Source organism: Dermochelys coriacea, chromosome 8, assembly GCF_009764565.3.
Source record: "Dermochelys coriacea isolate rDerCor1 chromosome 8, rDerCor1.pri.v4, whole genome shotgun sequence".
NCBI classification, from domain to species: domain Eukaryota; kingdom Metazoa; phylum Chordata; order Testudines; family Dermochelyidae; genus Dermochelys; species Dermochelys coriacea.
The window spans coordinates 47,476,807-47,500,744 of NC_050075.1; the positions used below are offsets into that span (position 1 = coordinate 47,476,807).

General features: G+C 44.3%; 1 protein-coding gene across 3 annotated transcripts in view; it reads left to right on the forward strand.

The window, feature by feature from the left end:
- RXRG (retinoid X receptor gamma) overlaps positions 1–23,938 on the forward strand; it is a 111,345-nt gene that overhangs the window by 43,418 nt on the left and 43,989 nt on the right. The window contains exon 1 of one of the 3 annotated variants that reach the window (XM_038413390.2): positions 4,601–4,929. The exons of the other annotated variants lie outside the window; for them this stretch is intronic. Coding sequence (XP_038269318.1) covers positions 4,881–4,929 — 49 coding nt within the window. The 5' untranslated portion in view covers positions 4,601–4,880. Of the gene's footprint in view, positions 1–4,600; positions 4,930–23,938 lie in introns of those variants that run through there. 3 annotated transcript variants of the gene reach the window in all.

A 23,938-nucleotide genomic window follows, 5' to 3' on the forward strand; every position in this document is an offset into this window, starting at 1 on the left:
AATTTAACAAAGTATTCCAATGTAACGCGGAGCCATTGACGCTGACCCACGGGCTGGGTGGCCAATTGAAGTGAGTCAAGGGGTGGAGGTGGCGCTTCCTCCCCGAGCCCCGCCGCTCGGGGCTGAAGCCTGAACTTGCGGGCCTGTGACCTCCATGACAGAGTTGTAACCTCACTGATGACCCAACATCAGTTACATTACTCAAAACCGGAGAAGATGCAGGGACTCCAAAGGCACTGAACCATGCTAGGAAATAGTGCCTCATGATAGCAGATAAAATTCAGTAGAGACAAGGCAAAGCAGTATGCACTAAAATGGAATAACGACATATCCATGTTCCTGGGTGCTTTACAAGCTATAGGCATTCAGGAGAAAGACCTCTGTTGTGAGCAGCTTGATGCTGGTCAATGTTAGTTTCTGTTTTGAATGGGATAGAATATAATGCTGTCGTATAAACAGATATGCTCTCATCTGGAATATTGAACCCTTACTTGTCTGAATTTCGCACAAGTGGCACTTTATAGCCCTGATACAGCAAAACACTTAAGTAGGCCTATACTTGTTTCCCCCCCACCCCGCTGAAAGCTAACCTTATTATATTGTCGTTTATGTTGCTACATACGTACAATAAAATAAACAGGATGTAAAAGGGGGGCCATGGGATTGCTAATGTATTGTTGAAAATCTTGATTTTTAAAAAATGTTCTCTGTCTGTGTGTGTGTTTTTTCTCAGATTTAATGTTGGAATGACATGTTTTTTGCATTCAATAGAACCTGTGCAGGATACGATTTTCTATTCCATAGCGTACACTCCATTCGGTTAGAATAGCTCTAGTACGGGGTTAAGTATTCTGCACGGATTCAATCTTCAGCTACACCTTTTGCTCCAAATGCTCGTCTCAGTAGCCTTTTGTTGTTCTGCAACACAGTGGCACACTTGCAAATACAGACACACCTGCACTTCCAGACACACACAGTTATGTACAGGCATTGGCTGATTCCTGCTGAAATGTGCACGCAGCCAGATACCCAAAGAGACACACCAATAGATGCTGCCATGCACAGAGTAGACAGGGCCAGGATGCCAGTGTTTTTTTAAAAAAGGGTTTCTCTAAACTCTCTCGTTAAGGCTAAAGGAGACACTGGGTTCTGGGGCTGTCTGCGGGCTGTGGAAGAACTAGAACTATGAAGAGTAACCTTTCCTTCTCCTGCCTGCAGAACACCTCAGGGCTGTCAGCACCGGGTCTGCCCGAGTCTAGCTTGCATATTATTAACTTCTCCCTCACTATTGCTTGCATGTCAAATGTTCCTTCCTCCGCAGTCTCCCTGCGCAACATCTGCAGGGTCAAGCATAGCTACTAGCTCTCCTGGCTCCTGGCAGAGCCCTGATGGGCTGAACCCGTAGCACTGGACTGTGAGCTGCACCCAGGGCACTCAAGGTTTCCCTTCCCTCCCATTGTTCTCTTCCTCTTTCTGTCCGTCTGGCAACATAACAACCTCTTCTCCAGTCAGGTAGGGCTGTGCCCATCACCGCTGCTTACAGCGCTGGCCAAAGGGTGTCACGTTAGGTGGGGTTCATTTCTTCCTGACTACCAGAGAGCCTCAGGATTCCCTGCCATTGCAGGGCCTTGGGCCTGGTGCACCTCAGTCCCTCCTCTTCTCTGGCTGTGACTCACCACAGTTTAGTCTCCTGAGGATTCTAGTCCTTTGATCTTCTTCTGGTGGTTGGCTGGGGGTCCCTCCTGGCTTGTGACCCATGTGACCAAAGATGGGTTTTCCTGATGGGAACAGAGCTGTTTGCTGACCAACCTGTACTACGCTTGCTTTTAGAAGTAGGTACATGGGTCCAGATTCATCATATCCCTATCAACACTTGCGCTCATCCTATGTTCTGTTCTACTAAGGTACCGCGCATGAGTCAGCTTGTCTCAGTACCTCAGCCCACCTATAAATCCCCCCGATAGCTAGCATCCTATTACCTCTCTTCCCTTGTCAGGATTTGAACAAAGGCCACCAGTGATCAGAAGCCAGTGCATTAGTCCACTGCACCCCCTTGCCTCCCTCCCTCTGCCAGGGATACCCTCATTGGGATCTCAGCCTTCATGCAAGAATTAGATCCGTTTTGCCCATCTCTAGAATCCAAAGAGTGAGAGAAGCCAGGGACTCCTGGAGTGCCGTGTCATTGAAGTCAACGAGCTGAGGAGCTGGCTCCTTGTGTTCCTTTCTATTGTACATGGTTCATTTACTCTCTAGGGAAGGGAAATGTAGACTGATGAGCTGAATATGTCTATAACTGTGTTGCAGCCCTAGGGCTGCTGGCAAGTAGCCAGTATGGCCCATGATGCTTGAAAGGTCAAGCAACTTTGATTTAATCCATTTGCTCATTGGTTTATCCCACCAGGCTCTGTTCTTGGCCCATTCATTCCATTCCATTCCTTGGGTGATCTCATCTGCTTGTGGCTTCAGCTACTTCCCCACACTCCATGCAATCCTGCCTCCCAGCCTGTCTTTGACATCTATCAGATCTCTTGCTAGCAACATGTCCTGAACTGAATTATCCCAAGCCCTCTTCCCTCCCCCACAGTTCCTGCCACTACAGACAACTCTGCCATCACTCAGACCTATAGCCTGAGAACCATCTTTGACGCCTTGCTTGACCCATGCGTCCAAGCTACCTTTAGAGCTTACTGCTGCTTCTTCCATAATAGTCCCAGCATCTGAGCTTTTACTCCTGGCCATATAGTTAAAACACTTGCCCAATCTCTTCCTTAACTTCCTCCTCATATCCAGCCCTTCTCCCCTCTGGCCTGCTCCTCACCCACCCCACTTCTAGTTCATTCACACCACAGCTAAGATCCTCTTTCTATCCCATCACTCTGGCCAGTTCACACACCACCCCTACCCTGTCTTTGAATCCCTCCACTGGTACTTTCCTGTATCATTGCCTCAAATTCCAACTTCCTTCCTTTGCCTTCACAACCCTCCACAGCTCTATCCCTCCTTACTTATGTCTCCTAACACATCACCCTGGCCTGCTCCACTCTGCCAGCCATGACTGCTCGCTCATCTGCTGCTTCTACTACCATCTTCAGCACCCTCCACTGGGATGCCTACTAGAAATCGGAAATGGCTAAGCTAAGGGGCAGTTGGGTATAGCAAATATGGACTTAACACATGCAATATAATGTGTATAAATAGTGCCCTACCAAATTCACGGCCATGAAAAACATGTCACGGACTGTGAAATCTGCTCTTTTGTGTACTTTTACCCATACTATACAGATTTCTTGGGGGAGACTAGCATTTCTCAAACTGGGGGTCCTGACCCAAAAGGGAGTTGTAAGGTTATTTTAGGGGGGTCATGGTATTGTCACCCTTATTTCTGCATTGCCTTCAGAGCTGGGTGGCCAGAAAGCAGTGGCTGGAGAGCAGTGGCTTACCAGCAGCAGCACAGAAGCAAAGGTGTCAATACCATACCATGCCATCCTTACTTCTGAACTGCTGCTAGCGGTGGCTCTGCCTTCAGAGCTGGGCTCCTGGCCAGCAGCCACCACTCTCCAGCTGCCCAGCTCTGAAGGCAGTGCTGCTGCCAGCAGCAGTGCAGAGGTAAGGGTAGCAGTATCACAACCCCCCCCCCCAGTAATCTTGGGACCCCCCCACAACTCCTTTTTGCGTCAGGATCCCTACTATTACAACACTGTGAAATTTCAGATTTAAATAGCTGAAATCATGAAATTTATGATTTTTAAAATCTCATGACTCTGAAATTGACCCAAATGGACCATGAATTTGGTAGTGCTCTATGTATAAATATTGCACCCCTCACCCTTTCTGTGTTGCTTGGCTTCTTAGATTGTAAGCACGTTGAGGCAGGGTCTGTGAATGGGCAGAGCTTTGCACAGTGTCAGAGCAACTGATTGCAAATAAACAATGCCAGGGTTCTCAAAGGGGCATAAAGGAGTTACCCACCCAAATTCCATTGAATTTCAATGGGAGTTGGATTCCTAACATCGTTAGGCCCTATGAAAACCCCATCCGAAATAAATAGCAATTGCTTTGTAAAACCTGTTTGAAAAACCTTATGGTGCTACTTAAAACCAAATTGTAGCATTCTAGTGTCTAGCGTCTTGAGGCCATTATGATAGCACCCAATGGATGGATGGACTGTCTGAACTTTAATTTCCGATACCATGAGCGTGACCTTTTCCCTGTCACAGTTATAATTCTATATGTATCAAAGTGTTTGAAATTTTGGGGGAGGAAATGCATTATTCCCCATCCCCTAACCTGTGTGGGCTTATCTGTCCGTCTGTCTGCGGAGTGCAATCTCGTTAAAACAGGGATTGTTCCTTCCCGAGTGTTCTGAAAGCATCTTCCACACAGCAGGTGCTACTGTAAATAAATAATAATAGTAGTTACAATAACCTGCATCACATTTTTATTGGTGCAAAAAACCACTCCCCCCCCCAACAATTTCCTTCCCCCTCCCCTTGAATTTCTGACCTATACCGGTGCTGTCATACATCGATTGTTCTCTTAGCTGGTAGATTATGCCACCAGGATAGTGCAGTGTGAATTTGCAGGGAGCTGTAATAGCTGAGTGCGGAAGCCCAGCCCTGAGCTGAATCGGAAAGCAGTAGAACAACAGTATGCCAAATTACAGACGGCAGCTGCTACCGTCTTGAAGATACTATGAAGTCTCTCATCTGGAGGCTCTCTTATAGACCCGAGGAGGCAGCTGCCCCAGCATTGTCAGAGATTCCATGGTATCACAGAGCACTGCCCCAAGCTTGCCAGACCTTGCTGAATATTAAGGATCTTTGAAGTCGGAGGAGACGCAGTTGTATTAAAAAAAGAAAGGGATGAACTGAAGATTAAACATGTATGGGAATTATCCTCACTTCATTAAGGTTCCTTCTGGCTTTGGCAGTAAGTATTGCACTTGCACTTGCAATCTTAGCCTTCTGGGTTAGACAGACAGACCGATTAAATTGCCAGAGTATGTGAATGGGAAGTAGAAAAGCATTTACCTAGCTTCTAGATAGTCGTAACCTTACAACAGTCTCTACATGCTTGAGAGTGAAACTGTCTTATTATTATGAACCCAATCACCTTCACCACAACTGAACTAGTCTGCCTCGAAATTATGTGTGCTTGATCCAAGCCAGAGAGAAATTTTTCTCTAAAGTTTTGCATAGGTTGGACAAGACATTTGAAAGATGCATGTACTTATTTGTGTGTGCTGTGAATGGTGGATATAAATCAAAACAATAGGATAATATCACATAATTATCTTTTCAACTGGACTTCTTTACCTGCTTGTGTTTTTGGAGAAAACAAATGATTTTAATATAGCCGTTTTTCCTTAAAAAACCCCATAGAGAACATTCTCTTTTCTGTCCAGCACAACTGCCCCCACCCCTTGGACACTGATAAATAAGAGTCTGACACTTTGACAAATGTAGCAAAATGGGACTTCAAGCTAAGTAAGGCAGGCGTCTGCAATGGACTTTGGTTATAATTTGTGATGCACCGTGATATGCCACATGCCAATGAGAAGCTCTGAGCTGCAGGAATCAGAACTCTTGCAGGGATTACAGGCTTTGAATTTCTTGAGGTTGATCATTTTTGTTACTCTTTTTGAGTGTGAGTGAAGGAGATGAAGGACAGCTTTCAGCTGTAGCCGCTCAGTTTGGGTGCCAAACATAAGACACAATGGGCCCAATTCATTTTTGCCATGCTGTTGGTGCAGGCACTTATACTAGTGCAGAGTGGGTATAAAATGCTGCCTTATCAGTATATGTGTGTGTTACACCTGCTTTGCATTAGAGTACATGACATACATGGAGCAGAATAATAATGGATCAGATCTATTGTGACTCAAATTGGGCACTCAAGTGTATGCGTGAATGAATATTTTGGGGGGGTATTTTTGTGACACCCACAAAAATCAGTGCAGCAGGCATCTCAAATTGGGCATGCGCCCAAAAATATTGGGCACTTTTGAAGATACTGCCATTAGTGGGTTGAATGTACTGATATGTTGAACCATGGATTCTCAGCCTGGCATATGAGTTTCATAGAGACATTGGGAAGAGGTGTCTGAGTTAAATGGGGGAGGGTCTTAGCTAAATGGGAGGTGGTTAGGGGGCCAGGGACCACTGTGTTCTATACTAAGCTCTAGAGAGGTTTTCATTTGGCTCTTCCAATATTTATATTTAGCATTTCTCACACTTGGCTTTACACTAGCTGATGATGACGTCTCCTTGTTTTCACGCACCCTTAACTTGCCCAAAACATTCCCCTTTCAGTCTGAATTTTTCTATGATTTGGTTTTGGCAGAAAGGGGAAATTTGTTTGGAAAATCAGAATAAAATCCATGTCTGAGTTGTGGGAGGGGGGACCCATACTTTTTCTCATTATTTAAAAAGAAAAAAAACCCCAAAACCACACCCTTGTTTTTGAACAGGGACACAGCCAAATAAATGAATAAAACAAATGCTGGCATTTAAAATGGGGTAGGGCCCTACTCCTGAAGTGAGTTCCACCAGGGTATCGGTTTCCGCTACCAAGAACTTTGGGGTGATAGTTGTTCGTGAGGTTTAGGTGTGAATGAAATTTTTTGAGGAAGAAGAGAGAGATTTTTTGCTCCACCCTGCATGCAGCTTTTATTGTAATGGTGTTTTCCACCCTACCAACAGCTCAATACTTTAGGGAAAAAGTAACAGTAGCATTGTCTGAAACCAGTTTATTTCATCTGTTTGTCCACTTTGAGAGGCGCCTGTCAATTGAGGTACAATAAACTGTGATGCCAACTCAGCAGTGGTTGAAGGATAGAATAGAAATTGGCCTTTATAACACCTTAATTTAACACAGTGGGTCTGACAGCACTCAATATCATTATTAATAATTATTAATTTCTTTGTATTCTAGCCCTCTCACAATGTGTTAGGCATTCTGCATTGACACAGAGAGAGACCCACACAAAGATAAATGCTTTTGGGAGTTGGGGATTGAATGGAAAGCTTTGTAAGTGACTGCAAATTCACTTTGGAGCATGCTCAATGAGCCGTGCATGTTGTTTGACAGCATATTCTCCCTGCCTCTGAGCGGATGATTGGGTAGGAGCTTGGACGGCTGCTGGGACAATTTGTGAATGGGAGACTGTGTCTGACTCTGTACTGCCAGTCCTGAGTGCTCAAAAACTATTAGTCAGGCTCCCCAGAATCATGGTAGTCTTTAAAATGATGATTTTAAAGAAACAATATGTTAGGAGTTCTTTTTATTTACCTTTTTTGAACATGTTGGGTCCATTTGAGACATATTTGTAAGGTTTTCTCTGCCACTATGAAGATTAGAAACTTTTATCGTGAAAGCTGAGATTTTTATGTTTTCACGTGACTCCAGGAGTTGGGGCTTTAAGAAACACACCAAATATTGCAAAGCGTAATCAGATCATGAGAGCTGGCAATACTGCTTATTTAAACACACATAGCAAAGTTCTCCAAAACCCTGTCTCGGCGTCAAGAGGAAGAGGCTTGTGTATGCAGGGGAATGGTGAAAGCTGCAATTTTAGGATCTGTCAGCAATGTTTGTTGTATTCTACATATTTTACACACCTTTATGGGAAAGCCCTATGGAATTTAATAGGGAAGAAATCAATAGGGAAATATAGAAATTAAATAGGGCTTTAGGATTTTATTAGAAAACAATATTTTCTCTCTCCAATTTTATCACCCAATAGCATTTAGAAGAGAATTATATTGCTGCTGTAGGAATCTATAAGTAAGGACTCTCTGATCTGGTCGTCAGCAGAGATCAAACTTTGGCCCTCTAGTTCTTCAGAAACGACTACTATCAGTTGAGCTAAGGGACCAAGTTGATTAGCTGGACCAAGCTGCAAACCGCTGTGGATCAGCCGCACAGGGATACAAACGCACGTGGTCAATGTGTTACATATGGATTGCTTTAATAAGTTGTTATTGTTTATTAAATTCTATCAGACTTGCACATAATGGTTAACTCTAAACTTTCCTTTAAATTAAGGGGGGGCAGTGTGACATGAGAGGTTACTCAATCAATCATGGCCCTTCTTCCCTAACTAATTTGCATGCTGCATTTCCATTAGTCGTAATGAGTTGGCATGAGGGGGTCTGTAGATGTGTCAGGGGTTCTTACTGTCAGATTGCTCAACCCCCATTGTCGCAGCTCTTTAAAGGTGCCCCCCCACAGTGTCCCCACATGGCTGCTTCCCCGCTCCTCTTGGCTCCCCACAGTGCTGCTTTCTGGTACTGGGGGAGCAAGGAGGGTGTTGTGGGGATGGAGGAAGAATAAAGCTGGTATGTCGGATGCAGTGGGGAGATGGGATGGGGACGCAGGGATGTATATGAGCCTAGAGGGTAGGGGGGCTCTGATGGGGCGTTATGTGAAGTGGGGGGCCTAGGGAATCCAGTGCCTGAGTGCCGATGTCTTTGCATTCTGAGGGCTCCTCCAGGAATGTTGTTCTCCCCGCAACACACAACCCTCTTCCCCTCTAGACCTCATGCACATTTTTGATCTCCACCCACTACCTTTGGCATTGCTACTAGCCCCTTCCTTTCACTCATATCCCCTACCTGCACTGACACCATGAGGGAGAACATATGAAAAAACGCACCCTAATTTATTTTTAAAAATTGGTTTAATCTGGGATCACAAGCACTAAAATGTCTTCCTCATGATTGCATGGTATCACTACAAGGCAAAGGTCTAGTGGTTTGGGGGCCCTAATTGGCCATTTCCATACCTTAACATGGCTGGATTTCTTGTGGCTCTGAATTTCCTGGGTTACTAATGCTTGTTTTGGGGATAATTCCCACCTCCCTGAACTGTTTTTTTTTTTAACCCTCTGGTTACTGATATTTACTCTCACCCTTACTATCACCTGTATTCCATTTACACTAGCAAGGCACACATTTTAAACAAGTGTCATTAACCAGTGGAACAGCTGACCCAGCGATGTGATGCATTCTTCATTGATTGTAATCTTTAACTCAAGATTGGAGGTCTTTCTAAAAGAAAGGGTCTAGCTCAACCTGGGGTTGATGCAGGAATCACTGGGTGAAATTGTACAGCCTGTGTTATGCAGGAGGTCAGACTATATTATCACTATATTGTCCCTGCTGGCCTGAAATCTCTTAGTTTTAATGTCATTTTCTGAAAAAAATCCATAGCAACACTGTCAAATCGGGACTATTGTTATTAAACCCCGAACTTTAGATCTTATTTGTAGCTGCTGGTCACCCTGAGAGTCAGTACCATACAACTGCTTAGCGTACAAATATTTACATTAATATAAAAGATGGAAGGACAATAGAGAGCATGTCCCACGAGGAGCCAGATTTTCAAAACTAACCTGCCGGAAATTGGGACTGGGAAGAGGTGGCTGGATATGTGGATGGACACCTCCATTAATGGCTGATTTCCAGAGGCAGATGGGGAAGTACATCCAGAAGTAGCTAGTTCAAAAGCTGGCAGGTGAGAGCAATGCAGAGAGAGCTGTGGTGGTCAGAATTGCTGCATCTGATGCTGTTGGATAGAACCCCACAGAGACTGTCTAATCTACCTCCAATCTGCCTAGAGTGGCAGGAAAAAGCCAGAAATAGTGTACAGCATTTACCAATCCCACTTGCACTAACTGTGCAGAATCTGCATACGTTATGGAGTAGACGCCTTACTATATAGCCTGCCTCAAATCCGTGAGTTCCTGTCTGCCAAAATCTGCCAATACCCATCTCATCTTCCAGTCCTCTCTTTCAGTCCCTCAACTCCTCTTCCCTGTCCAGACCCCTCACTCTGGGTCAGCATCTTTGCAGCTTCTGCTACATCAGTAGCCCTGCCAGAGGCTAGGCACTCCCTCCTACTCCTCTCATTGGAGTAGGGAGAAGGCGGTGAGAGTCGGCAAGGTGCTGGTTGACTAGCAGGTGAGAAAATGGGGTCTCAAAGGCTGGCCACTTCCATGCTAGCCAGTGGCTAAAACCCAGCAACTCCTCCTGGCAGATAGGGGAGTCAGGAAGCCAGAGGTGTCTGTCTACCCAGTCACCACCAGCTGTAGGTGAGATGTAGTTGGCCCTCCTTAACCTCCAAGTGACGTTGCCCTCAGGAGCAGTGTGTGATGAGTTGAGGGCCCCTATCATCTAGTTTCAGAGTCTCCTGTCCAAGGCTGAGGAGCAAAAGTGGTAACCCTTTTGCTCCCTGCCTGTCCCCTTCCCACCAGGCTATCCCCTTCTTCCTCAGATCTGCAGGATGTCTCCTCAGCTCTTCTTGCCTGCCCCTGTCTCTCTGAAGCTTAGCTGCCTGCCTGTGAGATGAGGATAGTGACACTTGCCTACCAGGGGGTTGGAAGTCTAAATGTGTCGATATTGGTAATGTACGTTGAGATTCTCTGGTAAACTTGCTTTATTCCATGCAGACCATTGGGCCTTCACCCAGGCCTTCCATTCTTTGCCGGTTTCTTGCTGCTGTCTTAGACCTTGTCTGTGCTTGTGGTGGCGTGTAAGGTTCATGTAGCTACATGACACAGTGAAAGTCAGATTGCATCCAAACTCAGTATGGTGTGTACTTACGTGCGGCAGCAAGATGTTCCGCTGGCCAAGAGGCAGCAAGACGCTATACTGCTAAAAATAGCACAGAGGTGGGCACTGCATTGGGCAGGTAGAGAGCTGTGTAGAGTATGTACCCAGGGGGTTCAGGCCTGTGGGGCCTTCTGCTCTGCTCTACTCTACTTGCCTGAGCTGTGCCTCACTGTCTATACTGCTCTTTATACCCTGCTATATGGGCATGCCGTGTCTGTACCCTACACACCACCGTAAGCATAGACCTACTCGTAGCTTCTTCCCTAGCCAGTTTGATAGGTTTCCTTTCTGCTTCTGTTGTATGTTTCCAAGTTGTTCTGGGTCTACCCTGTCAACTCTTGCTCTGAAAAGCCCAGTCCAACGAGCTTTGTTATGTTGTTGGGTTCTTTCCTCCAGCTGTGTCCTAGCCACCACCTTTGTCTTTCCATAATTTCCTGGCCTATCAATTGGTTTTCTCTTCCTCCAAAGCCCTTAATCTGTGATCTTTTTTTATGGCCAGCTGATGTGAAGGATTTGTCTAAGGCAGCTGTTCGTGAAAACTTACAGTTCAGTTAGTAAAGATACAGGGGGGAGGTGTGAAGTCCTTCCTGACCATTGCAGGAGCCAAGAGGTGACAGCTGATTGCCCTAATTTCTCTCAACCAAAGATACGGGGGGCCCATTCTTCTCTAAATGGGAATAACCCACACAGAGGAGAGGAGATGTTCCAATTTGTGGCATTTCCTTGAACTCTGTCTTTGGGAGGGACAGATTTTCCCTGCCTCAGGGAAGACATGAGGATTGACTTGGTGGATGCTCTAGGGTTTCACTATGGAATCACTGAAGCCCAGCTAAAACCCAGAAGAAACATGTCCTCTGTTGAGCTTGGTAACAAAACAGTTTTTTTTCTACTTCAGCGACCTGGTACAGCCTCAGGGGCTCTTATCACACTGTTCCCTGCAATATCATGGGAACTTGCCTTATTTACAAACAACGCCTCAAAGAATCATCAGCCACTTGGGTCGCTCCATTAGCTGTCCTGCTGCAACATGTCCTCCTAGACACAAAGTGTTGTCACATGCGATAAGGATGTTCCGTGGACTCATCCATTCTCACTGTATAGGCTGGGAGGATCTGAAAAGGTTTTGAAACGTAGACGTTTTTGTTAAAAGGATACATGTGATAAAGACTATGGTTCTAGGGGGTGCTGCAGTGGCTGTCTCATTTGCTGCTAATGCTCGTTGGCATACTCGCTCGGAGATGAGAACTATTTGGCTTTGCCACAAAGTCCCCTTTATAAGTACTTATCTAGCTTGGCCTGCAGCCATGCTGCCTCAGGCTGAAATCTTGTCAGCTCTCCCAAGTTAAATAGGGTTAGGCCAGGTCAATCTTTGACTAGGAAAACTCCCAGGAAAACCCAGGTGCTGCAAGCAGTGGTGCTGCGAATGATTCAGAAGGGGGCGCTGTGATGCTGGAGATGCCAATAAAAGTCTCTCAAAAAATCAATGCTTTAACATAGGATTTCCATATACCTCCAGTGGCCATAGATATACGTTCAAATGCTATAGCCACAGGAGAGATTCTCTTGTACCTTGTGTGCTAGAGGGTTGTAGTATTTGGAACAGAAGGACAAGAATTCTCTGGTCTCTGCAGCTTGCAGTGGTGGTGGCCACACACTTGTAACAGGACGGTGGAGGCCTCTTGTATCTAGCAGGCCAGGACATAACAAGGAGCAGTGTTCGGACAGATTCAGATTGGAAATAAAGTGCAATGGAGTAATTAACCATTCGAATGATTTACCCAGGGATGGTAGACTCGCGAGCATGTGTGAAATCTTTAAATCAAAACTGGAGTTCTTTCTGGAAAAGATGGTCCCACCCAACTAGAAGCTATGGGCCTGATGCAGGAATTGCTAAGTGAGGTTCTCTGGAGGAGGTCTCACTAGATGATCAGAGCAGTCCCCTCTGGCCTTAAAATTTTTGAGTTCCACTTTTTTGTGTGGGAAATTGCTGCCCCATACAGTGCAGTAGAAGCCAAGAGGGCACTCGACCTTGATTTTTTTGCTTTTATTCCCTGAGGATGCGGTTGCTAAGGAATTCCTCTATCTTGATAAGAACACTGCACCATTGAATATCGTGGGTAGAATCTGGCCCCATTGAAGTCGATGCCCAAACCCCCATTGACTTCCAAAGGGAGCCCCTGCAGAGTGGGGGTGGAGAATGTGCATAGCACACGTTCTCTGAAAACCGCCAAGGGCAGTGCTCAAAATGTCAGCTCAGGTTCATGGCCTACAGGATGTCACCTTGAGCCACACAGTTACTGGCACAGCAGACTGCCTGTAAAGACTCTGGCTTCAAAAGAGCCCAGTCCTGCTGCACATGAGCATTTCAGTCATCTAGGTGCATCAGTTCAGCTTGTGCCAACTTGGAGTTACAGTCTTTACCCTTTGACTTTTCCAGTATTGTATTCCCAAAAGGCCAGTGGGTGCCATGCACTGGCTGAGATCAATCCTCAATTGGGATCAAATTTGGGAAAAATTTGCTCAACAGTTTGTGCCCCTGGTGCATGCAATAAATAAATAAATAGAAGAACCAGGTGATTTTGTAAACAGCTCATTTGGCAAGAGGGCTGTTTCTTGGGAGCTTGCTGCTTAAATTACCCCAAACGTGGTCTGCTATTCCTACTCTGCACCAACATGAGGCACAGCAAATTTCAAGACGGTCCCAGTAAGAATGTGGACTTGAGTGCTTAGAACGGGCGACCTTTACAAAAAGCGATGCTCAACCTGAACTCCAACAGAGCTGGTACTGCACTATAATTCACAGGTGGGCTCAGCCTCCTACATTTTTCTGGGATGAAGCCAAAATGTGTTACTGCTGCCTGCAGGCTTCCTGAATTTTATTCTCCACCCACTTCAGCCAATGAATAAAAGGCAGCTACTGTATAGCGTCAGGGAAAGGAGACCTTTGGGACTGAGGAAACCAGGGAAGGAAGAGAGGAAATCCTTGATTTGCTGATACTTCTGATTGGCTGCATGGCTGCTCTTGTGGTATAGCCTGCATCATGGCTGGAGATGCTGTGTCCGCACTGCTAGCTTGAGTGATGCTAGCACAACTCCAGCTACCCGTGATGGGAGGCACACGCCCAGCTGCAGTGTAGACATCCCCAGAATGCTGGAGAGACGTGGCTGAGCAGGGCAGTTTCTGTGATGCTGCAGAGTGGATCTGAACTTTAGAGTGGAATGGACAGGAGGGGACCAGGTCTTTTTGATGGGACAGACCAGAGCTGAGCCTGGAGAAAGGAACACAATGGGAAATGAGAGGAATTCTGGCCTGAGCAGAGGAAGATGGCAAAATACAGGGGCAACTCAGCGAATGGGGTTAGCATGGTTTGAGCTGGGAAACCCAGCAGAGAAGGAGCTGGGAACACATAAGATCTGCTGTGAGCTCCTCTATATTCTTGTCACAATAGTGCACCATATTGTACTTCTACTAGTGGCAAAAGAGAATGCAGGTATTTCCACAACCCAAACAGGCACGACCACCTGGGGAAACTGTCTTCCTTTCCTCAAACTTATTTTATTTTTTCTTCTAACCATTGCACAGTCTACTCAGATTTCCAGGGTGTGTGTGAAAGAAGGTGCTGTATAACATTGCTTTCCCCCTACGATGGTCATCTGTCATGGGAAGTATGCGTAATTTATTGAATAGTAGAGCTGATGCATAGAGATTGATGCTGCCCTTAGTCCTGTAAGATTGTGTAGAAAACAATAACCTTTCTATAGGATTGTTTTAAAACCATCCGGTAGAATTTAATAGAGAATTTTCTCTCTTCTATAGAATTTTGTTGGATGGCTATAAAAACCTATAGAAAATGTCTTGTTTTCTGTTCATTTCTCTGGATGAAATCCTGGCCACTTTGAGGCCCATGGCAAAACTCCTCTTGGATTGCAGTTAGCTTTTAGAGTCCTTTCAATAGAACTCTATTACATTTTGATAGCACCCTATTGGTTTTATCCTGGTTATTTTTTCTCCAAGACTTTCCCATAAGGATGGATGTCTGTCAAGCAGTAGACTCAGTAGAAGGTTCCCACAGTTCCTGTGTCTGAGAAGCTCTCTCTTATTGTTTTCGCCTTTCCACTATGTTCTTCTGTGCACACCTCTGAGGATTTTCTCAGTATTTTCTGGTCCTTTGAGAATCAGGCACCTGCTGTAAATATTTTCTAGTTATATGTCTGACAAGGCACAGTTGTCTTAGGAAGCAAAATCTTGGATCTCTTTCTCCATAGAAATTAACCATTTCCAAGATATATAGTCTCTTAAAAGCAACCTACAAATGATTTTTTAAAAAAGAGCTTGTGCCCTTTTTGCTTCATTATGATACATAAAGAAAGCCCAAAAAGATCCTTAGAAATATCAGGACCGGCAAATCTGGTCATCCCTAGACCTACTGGTGGATTTCTAGAGAGTCTCAGAGATGTTTCTTATGGGCTTTTACACCTTAATTGAAGGGACAGTCGAATCTTTAACACAGCCATCCTTTCTCCCAAGAGTACATTAGATATTGGAGTTAAATAGACATTATCAAAAGCAAACTTGACAACAACAACCTGACTAAAAAACCTTGTTTCTCCGCTCAGGTGCTCAGCTTTCATTGACTTGTCACTTGTAGTGCTGTAATTTCCCTAGTTTTCCATTTACTATAGATTCTTCTGGGATAGAGAAGACCTACCATTTCCCACTCACACACTGATATGCACTTATATCGAGACCCTCACACTTACATGTACTTTTGAATCCCTGAGCACACACATGCATATGCCCGTGTATTTGACTGAATCTGTCTCCGTTAGCAGCTTCACTCCTTTGAAGGTGCCTGGGAAGCAATCCCCATTTATGTTTCTGGTCTCTAGACGACAACAAGGATTAGAATTTACAAACTCAGCGACTGAGAGGGAGGCATCTGATATTTTTACACATGTTGAGAAGCAGGCAGGTTTGCAAACCTGGCCAGTTTAATCAGTTATAACTCTGGTCCCTGCATTCTATGCTTGTTTTGGTGCATGGTGGTTTGATATTTTTGTGAGTGAGTGTGCACACGTGACTGCCTTCTGATGGATGGAACGTGACTTGTGAATAAGGGCTGCTCTTTTAGCTCACTGAGTTTGGACACCTTTGCTTCTGGGCTTTGTCCATATGGAGGATTACTCACCTGTGTAGAACACCTATGTCGCAGCAAACTCCCAGTATAGAGTACACTGGTGTAAATTGTGACTTGCACCAGTGCAGCCTAAATCAGTTTCAAATGGTTTACATGGGTGCACCAGCACTACACCAATAGCTAAACCTGCCCCCTCCCCTCCTGACAAAACCTGAGATTCAAAGTTTTTTGTCCTCTTTCTGTGTCTCAGTAGCTGGCTGGTAAATGTGGTACCATAGGTCATGATGGCCTTAAGCTATAATGTTATTAAAATGTTTAAAATCAAGTATTTATTGGCTTTCCTGTCAGGTATTTTTCTGCCAGTACGGCAGATTTTAGCCATTGCTAATTTCCTCCCCTAGCCCCTCTCTTTTTGCTGTAGAAATGTATTTAGTCTACACATGAATTTCAAAACCAACTGTTGCTGTCTGAGGCAGACAAATGTGCTGTAATTGCCAAGACAGGCAAAGCACTCACTCAACGCCTCCCTTTAACTTCAGCATTTAAACATGTGATCAATGACTGAAAATAAATAAGCAAACAGACCCCGTCCTGGATCTGGAGCTTATTGGAGCTGCATTTACAAAGGGCTAGATACTTTTATGCTCATGCTAACCACATTTGTAGTTATCCATGCTCAGACAGGGTCACCAGACTACATGCTGCAGAGTGTCAGCTGATCTCTGCAGGGGATGGGAAGAAATTTTGTGCACTATTGCACCGTTGGCTAGGAGGCTGGCTCTCCTTCATCAGGTATCGGCCACTGCCAGAGGCAGGATACCAGGATATCCGTGGTCTCTTCCAGTATGGCAGTACCTGACTGTGTTCCTGCAGAGTATTCAGATGCTAAAGAGTTAATGTCATCGTATTGCTCTTGTAACTTGTGTCCAGCCATTTCTGAGCTAATAAATGCTACAGAAGGATAAGGGCTCAGTTCAGCTCTTTCTGATGCTGGTGTGAATCAGGAGGCACCCCACTGAAGTCAGCAGAATTATACCAGCGTGAAACCAACATGCATCGGGAAAATCAGGCCTTATGTTTGGTGTGTGGCTGCAAATCTAATCTGGAGTCCGGTAAATATGAAAATTGAGCCAGGCTTTCCTTTAGGAGGGTGAGAGCTGGGGCAGGTAGATCTGAGCTCTTTCCCCTCCCTGAAATGGCAGTGGGGCTGGAATTCTTGTTTTGTTCAGTGAACAGCCCACCCGCCCTTCCCCTTCACACTGATACATTGCAGTTGGGAGGAATTTCCAGGATTCACTTGTCATGTTTCATTACCTGACGGACAGACTCTGGGACCGTGGTAGCCTGTTTTAAATGTCGTGTTGTACCACAGTCGCTGGGAAAGGCTGAGATTTCAATCCCTCCAGGCTGCTGCTGGTGCAGAAGATTTTTTCCTCTGGATTTAGTGTCCATTCACCTCCACAATAACATCATAATCTCTACAGCAAGTCGTCTTCTTGCTGGGCTACTTGACTCTCTCCATCCCCTCTAGGCTGAAATTTTCTCCTTGCTAGCTGAAGGATAAGAATAATTCTGCTGTCCCTCTGCAGAGCTGTTACAAGTATCAGGCCATTGTTGATCAGTTTCCTGTTGGAGAAATTAGGATGTGGAGCCTGAGTACTTTGCGAGCGTAATTTGTTTTATTTACGCTACATACACCTGTCCTGGAAGAGGGGTGGTCACAAACTGCACACAGGCTATCCCCTCATTCAGGATTCTCACCCAAACTCCACTGCTCAGGTCCCAGCAAAGAAATCTGTGCCAAAAATTGACTCTAGCAAGAGAGATTAAGGCTAATGACAAACACTCTTGGCTGTTTGCAACAGCTCCCCCAAAGCAACGACATCAGCAAACCAACTACAGTGTTTTATCAAAGAACGTACACTGTTTGCCTGCTAACAGAAAGAACGTGTAAAACTATGTGTTACAGTGCTGTCTAGTGATTGCCACCATAACAGTGCTATACACGCCACATTTGCATAGCAAGATGGTTGGGCTGCGATGCTGGAGACTTGGGTTCAGTTCCTGGTTCTGCCACCCACTTGTTGTGTGATCTTGGGTATGTCATTTAGTCTCCCTGTGCCTCAGCTCCTTGTTTGTAAAATGGTGGCAATGCTGCCTCCTGTATCTGTTTAGACTTTCAGCTCTTCGGAGCAGGGGCTGTCTCCTACCACGTGTCTATACAGCCCCTAGCATGGTGGGGCCCTGATCTTGATTGTGGCCTCTAGGCCTTACTGTGATACAAATTACGACATTTTCACTTGAGAATCTTTAAAGCAGCGTACAGATGCTAAAGCCTAACACCTCAGAAGTATTGTCTCCATTTTATGGATGAGGAAGCGGAGGCACAGGGAGGTGAAGTGACTTGCCCTGGGTGTCACAGTGAGTCAGCGGCATTGCTGGCACTGGATCTTAGGTGTGCCCCTGACTCCTAAGTGTGAGACTACTCTCTTAATTTGTGACTGGACAAAACTCCCATTGATTTCAGTGGGGTCAGGATCTCATCCCCATGCTTCAGTGTGGTGCCACTGAAGAGGCTAATAGATAGCAGCAGCTTTTGGTTGCTGCTAACCCCATGCTGATGAGAATGAGTGAATCAGAGGGTCTTGGGTGCCAGGGGTAGTTCCTTGAGCCATCTGTTCTTCAGGTTCCTGTAAGTCATTGTGCATTAACAGTAACTCAAACAATGCAGCTGGAGTCCAAACAAACCTTTCTTTTTGCTGTGTGCTCCGCAGAAGTTTGTCTGAGCAGCCACAAAGTTCCGTGAAGGGTAGTTCCTTGCTCAGTGTCTAGAGCTCTCTCACGTGTGGTTGACCCCCATCATTTTCCTTTTGACCAACCAGCAGTGATATTCTCTAGCCATGTAGACAACTGGGAGTGCTTGCTTAGTCCAATTTCTTCACTGACAATGTCTTGCCTGACACAGCCAAACCGTTTGCAGCGTAGTTGTAGCCATGTCGGTCCCAGGATATGAGAGAGACAAGGCCGGGGGAGGTAATATCTTTCATTGGACCAACTTCTGTTGGTGAGAAAGGCAAGCTTTCCAGTTTACAGAGAGCTCTTCTTCAGGAAAATACATGGGGCCTCGAACGACTGTTTCATAGTATCAAACCCTGACACAAACCATCTGCCATATCCGTTCTTGCTCTGTGTTTAACCACAGGGTCATACTTCCGCAAGCGCAATACCATTCTTTGGTGAGCTGGTGGTTCTTGGGACTTTTTTTGTCCATGACTGCTTTAAAAGGCTTGAGCTAAAACTCCAGTGTGAATTTTCTCCCCCACACCGCTATTTCCCCCCGCCCAGCAGACCGCTGTTTTACACTGTTCTTTTCAATCTGTGCACGGTTGTATTTCCATGGATGGGAGAGACTTTGACATAAATAGAAAGCCAGTGGTGTTTTGCAGTAGTAGCAACCACCAGTTCTTTCTTAGCTGTGCCCACAGTAACGATCGGCTCTTTTATTTAGATCATATTACGCCAGTGTGTGTGTGCCTGCACTGGCAATCAGTTTTTTCATTTGGGTCAAGGTAACATCTTGCTGGGTGTCTGATTGAAACACTGACACTTTCAGAAGGAGATCTCAATGGTGACAAAACGCCTGCAAGGTGCGGTGTGAATGTGGAGAGGTAAAATCAACATCCCTGACAACCTATCTAGCTCTACATGATTTCCTGGTGGCCTCCTCTTAGTGAGTGCTGCTGTCTCTGCAGGGTTGGGCTTGAGAGCCACTGCTGAGGCACGTGACTAACATATTTATCCTCAAAAAGAACAGGAGTCCTTGTGGCATCTTAGAGACTAACACGTTTATTAGAGCATAAGCTTTCAGGGGCTACAGCTCACTTCATCGGATGCATAGAATGGAACATATAGTAAGAAGATAGATATATACGTACAGAGAAGTTGGAAGTTACCATAGTTGCTCTGATGATGCATTTGGCTGGATCTAACTTGACCCCCTTTTCTCTCGTTCTCTGAAGCCAGCCACCTATATGGGTGCTCACACACACACACGGAGACATTTAATGGCATGCCATATTGCCAACTCATGAGTCAGTCCCCCAACATCATGAGATTTTAAAAACCTTTTTTTTTTTGTTTTACTTTGCCTTCTGGATTTTGAATATGTAGGGTTCATGTTTTCAAGCTTTTCTCTAGTCAGGAGAGCTAGAAAGTTTTTTTTTTTTTTTTTAAAGCAATGCAAGCGGAGATTCTCACATATGAACATGACTCCATGAGCTGGAATTTAAAATACAACTCACAAATGTTGTAATAATTTTTTGGGTCTTTCATGAAAGCTGAGATTCCCCCAGACCCACAGAACTCTGGGAGACTTAAAAAAAAAAAGTGACACCCTTGATAAATTTCTCAGAGGTGGCAACACTGTCTGCAAAATATCTCCTGACCACAGATACATAATGGAGTCTGTGTTGCTGTTATGCTCTTCTGCAGATAAGTGTTACACAAAGGGCATGCTTGAAAAGGCGCACAAAGTACCGGGGACCGTTCTTCCCTTTTGTCACTCCAGAGCATTTCCTTTTCCACAGCTCTCAACACCAATGCCTGTCATCCCTAATGGCTGTAGCCCACAGAGCTCAGTGTGTCTTTAGTCCATTTTCTTTTTTAAACACTTCTTAGGATGAATGAATATTGAGGAATGAGCAGGTGCATCCATACCTCCCTTGTGGGTAGAGATGATCTAAATCGTTTTTGTTTTAAATGTTGTCATTTTTTTTAATCGTTTTCATTTCACTGGGTTCAAAAACTAAACTAAAAATGCTATAAAAACAGTTACTGAAATCCTTATAAATGTTTCTTTTTTACTTTCTGAAAACCATTTTTTTTGATAAATGCAAAATTTCAATAACATTTTGGATAAAAATTGTTGCAGAAAATGTTGGGGGAGACCAAAACATTTAGAAGACGTTAACAATTTTTTCACAATTTTTATTCTTTGGGTGGAAAACGCAGCCTTTTTCTATAACAATCCACCCCATTTACTTTGAACAAGTACAACCAGCTCTACATGTGGAGTATTAACTGTGGTTAGCAGTGAGCTTTTTTTGTCCAGTTTTGTCTGCCGTCCGGCACCCAGGATGCATCAGCCAATTTTGTTACCTTATCAAATGTAATCCTTTTGCTTGACCGCTCTGTTCCGGTCTTGTGTGGCTTTAGGCACTGTCACAGCTCTAATGTGCATTGTTTCTGCATGACCACCAGGAAGTTTATCCCCTGGGTAGGGTCATCTAACTTGACAATTATCCCTAAATTTTCCATCTTCAATTTCTTCAGCCAATAGAGTGAGATCCACTTTAATCTAGTTTTCCCCAGAAATCCTCCCTGATCCATGAAATACATATTTGTATTCTGTTTTTTGTCTTAGCAGGAGTTAGTGACATTGGACCTGGGATCTTCCCCATTGTCAAGTTTGATCAATGTCAGATCTAGGCATGCTTAGAGACTAGAACAGTGGCAGTGCATCTGTGTTTTCAGTGTAGGATATTAGATATTTTGTCCCCTCGCTGTCCTCAGACCTGGCACATCCCATGTCTCACTTACCTAACAAAACAATTTATGGGTGGGCGTTGTGAAGGATGTCCAGAGCTTTACTGTGTATAAACTGATTTGTAAATGTTTTGGATGAAAGGGAGGAAGGTTGGTCTTGAGGTTAAGGCACTGGACCGGCATTTCTGGAGGCCTGGATTCAATTAATGGCTTTCCTAGAGCCTTCCTATGTGACCTTAGGGCTTGTCTACATGGGGAAATGGATTGGAATAAGCTATGGTAGAATAGATGCTTGTATGACCACTCTATTCCAGAATAGCAGTGATTTTATTCCAAAATAATTACTCCCCTTTGGAAGCACACTAATTATTTTGGAATAAAATGACTTTTATTCAGAAATAGAGAGTCCAAAAAGGGAGCTATTCTGGAATAGCTGTTCCCGTCAGTTTCCCTATGTAGACAAGTCATTAGTCATTTAATCTTCCTGTGCCTCAGTTTGTTATATATGCCTAAGGAACAATAATACTTCTCTAGCTGACAGGAACGTTGTGAAGATAAATTCACTGGTGTTTGCGAGGATACTTCAATGATGGTGGCTGTGTAAGTACCTGGATAGATAGATAGATTTCATGATTTTATCAGACCAAGATAATCATTTCCTATAGCAGCGAAACTCTCAATACTTTTAACACACATTAATGAATTAAGCCTCCCAGTAACCCCGTAAGGCATAGTTAAGCATTATTGTCCCTATCTGCCAGCTGGGGATAACAAGGCCCAGAGAGGTGAAATGAGCTTGTCCAAGGTCACACAGGAAATCTGTAGCAAGGCTTGGGACTGAACTCTTATCTCACAATGTGTGGTCATTTCTCTTCTCCGCACAAGCAGCCTTAGATTTGCTATCTGATTTTCCATCTTTAATGTTTTTTGATCTAGCTGGCCCATCTGTGGTCTGCATTACCTACAATAAACCTTTCAATGGAGTGGTATTTCTTCTGTTGGTTTCTCAAAGCAGAACCCTCATGCCTAGAGTATTCCACTGTGAGTGGAGAGGTGACGGTGCATAGATGAAAGGTCGTCACAACTAATTGTTCATGGCTGGCATTTTGGTTCTCAACCGGCGTATATGTACCCCTGGGGGTACACAAAGGTCTTCTGGGGGTACATCAGCTTATCTAGATATTTGCCTAGTTTTACAACAGGCTACATAAAAACCACTAGCGAAGTCAGTACAAACTAACATTTCATACAATGACTTGTTTATATGGCTTTATATATGATACACTGAAATGTAAATAAAGTAATTTATATTCCAGTTGATTTATTTTATAATTATATGGTAAAAATGAGAGAGTCAGCAATTTGTCAATGATAGTGTGCTGTGACACTTTTGTATTTTTATGCCTGATTTTGTCAGCAAGTTGTTTTCAAGTAAGGTGAAAAATGGGGTATGCAAGACAAATCAGCCTCCTGAAAGGGGTAGTAGTCTGGAAAGGTTGAGAGCCAGTGGTGTAGAGCATGACTGTTGGTTTCTATTGGCTTTGCAAGTAAGGCAGCTTTTCTTCTTTTAACATTGCTGCAAAATTGTTTATGTGACAGTGTTTGTTATTTTACCTGAAGTAACAATCAAATCTGATTCAGAGGGAAGTTGCACAATAAAGACAGGAAAAGGTCAGCTTCCTGAATAACATTAAAGACATTTGTCAGAGTCAAGGAGGACTGGATTTTGCCATTATCAACCCATTTCAGATTTAATTCTGCACAGGGAGGGGAAAAGGTCTTTGTCAATTCTTTCTTTTGCTTTTTGGATCAATTTTCCCGGAGGGAAAGGAACACATACTGAAAGGATACAATGACAACAACAGAAGCCTTCAAGGCAAAGAGAGTGGTCTTGATTAATAGGTAGAGCCAAGGCATGAAAAGCAGGATTTGTGGGTTCTCATCTGAGCTCTGCTACCAATGTTCTATGTGACCTTAAGAGAGTCACTTCACTTGTTTCTTGCTCAATCTCCTCACAGGGGGATATAGTGATTCTTCAGCTGGAAGAGAAATTATAAGGAAAATGTCCTGTTTCCTAATGGTTTCCAAGTAAGAACGCTTTCCCCTCAGGAGACAGGCCCTTGATTGTTATCTAACTCATTCCTTCTGTCCTCCAATCACTCAGCCTCTTCCAAACATGGCACACTTTATTAAAATGTTCAGCTCAGACAGATCCATTTATTGTTTTTTGTGTAGTTCAGTTGGATTTAGAGGAACACGGCTGGACTTTTTCTAGTTTTAAATACAGAAAAATGAAGGTACTTTTTAGACTCTCAGTGTATCTCAGTACTGTAAGTACTGTAACTTGAAAACTTACCCAGAATCCATTGCACTGATTTAGCTTGAGATGTCAACCAAAGAGCTTTTATCAGTACCACATTCATTCAACAGAAGAGGATATTGATATATAATTTGCAAACTGGCGTGAGTTTTCAGTTCTGGATTTTTGTGTACTGATTAACTTAGCATATCTTCCAACACAATAGTCAAAGCAAAGGTTGTAATAAGAGGCTGAAATAACTCTTGAAACTGGAGCATTTTGATACCAAACTAAATGGACAAATAACCCAAACAGTATCATAGGAGGCAAGATACAGAGTAGAT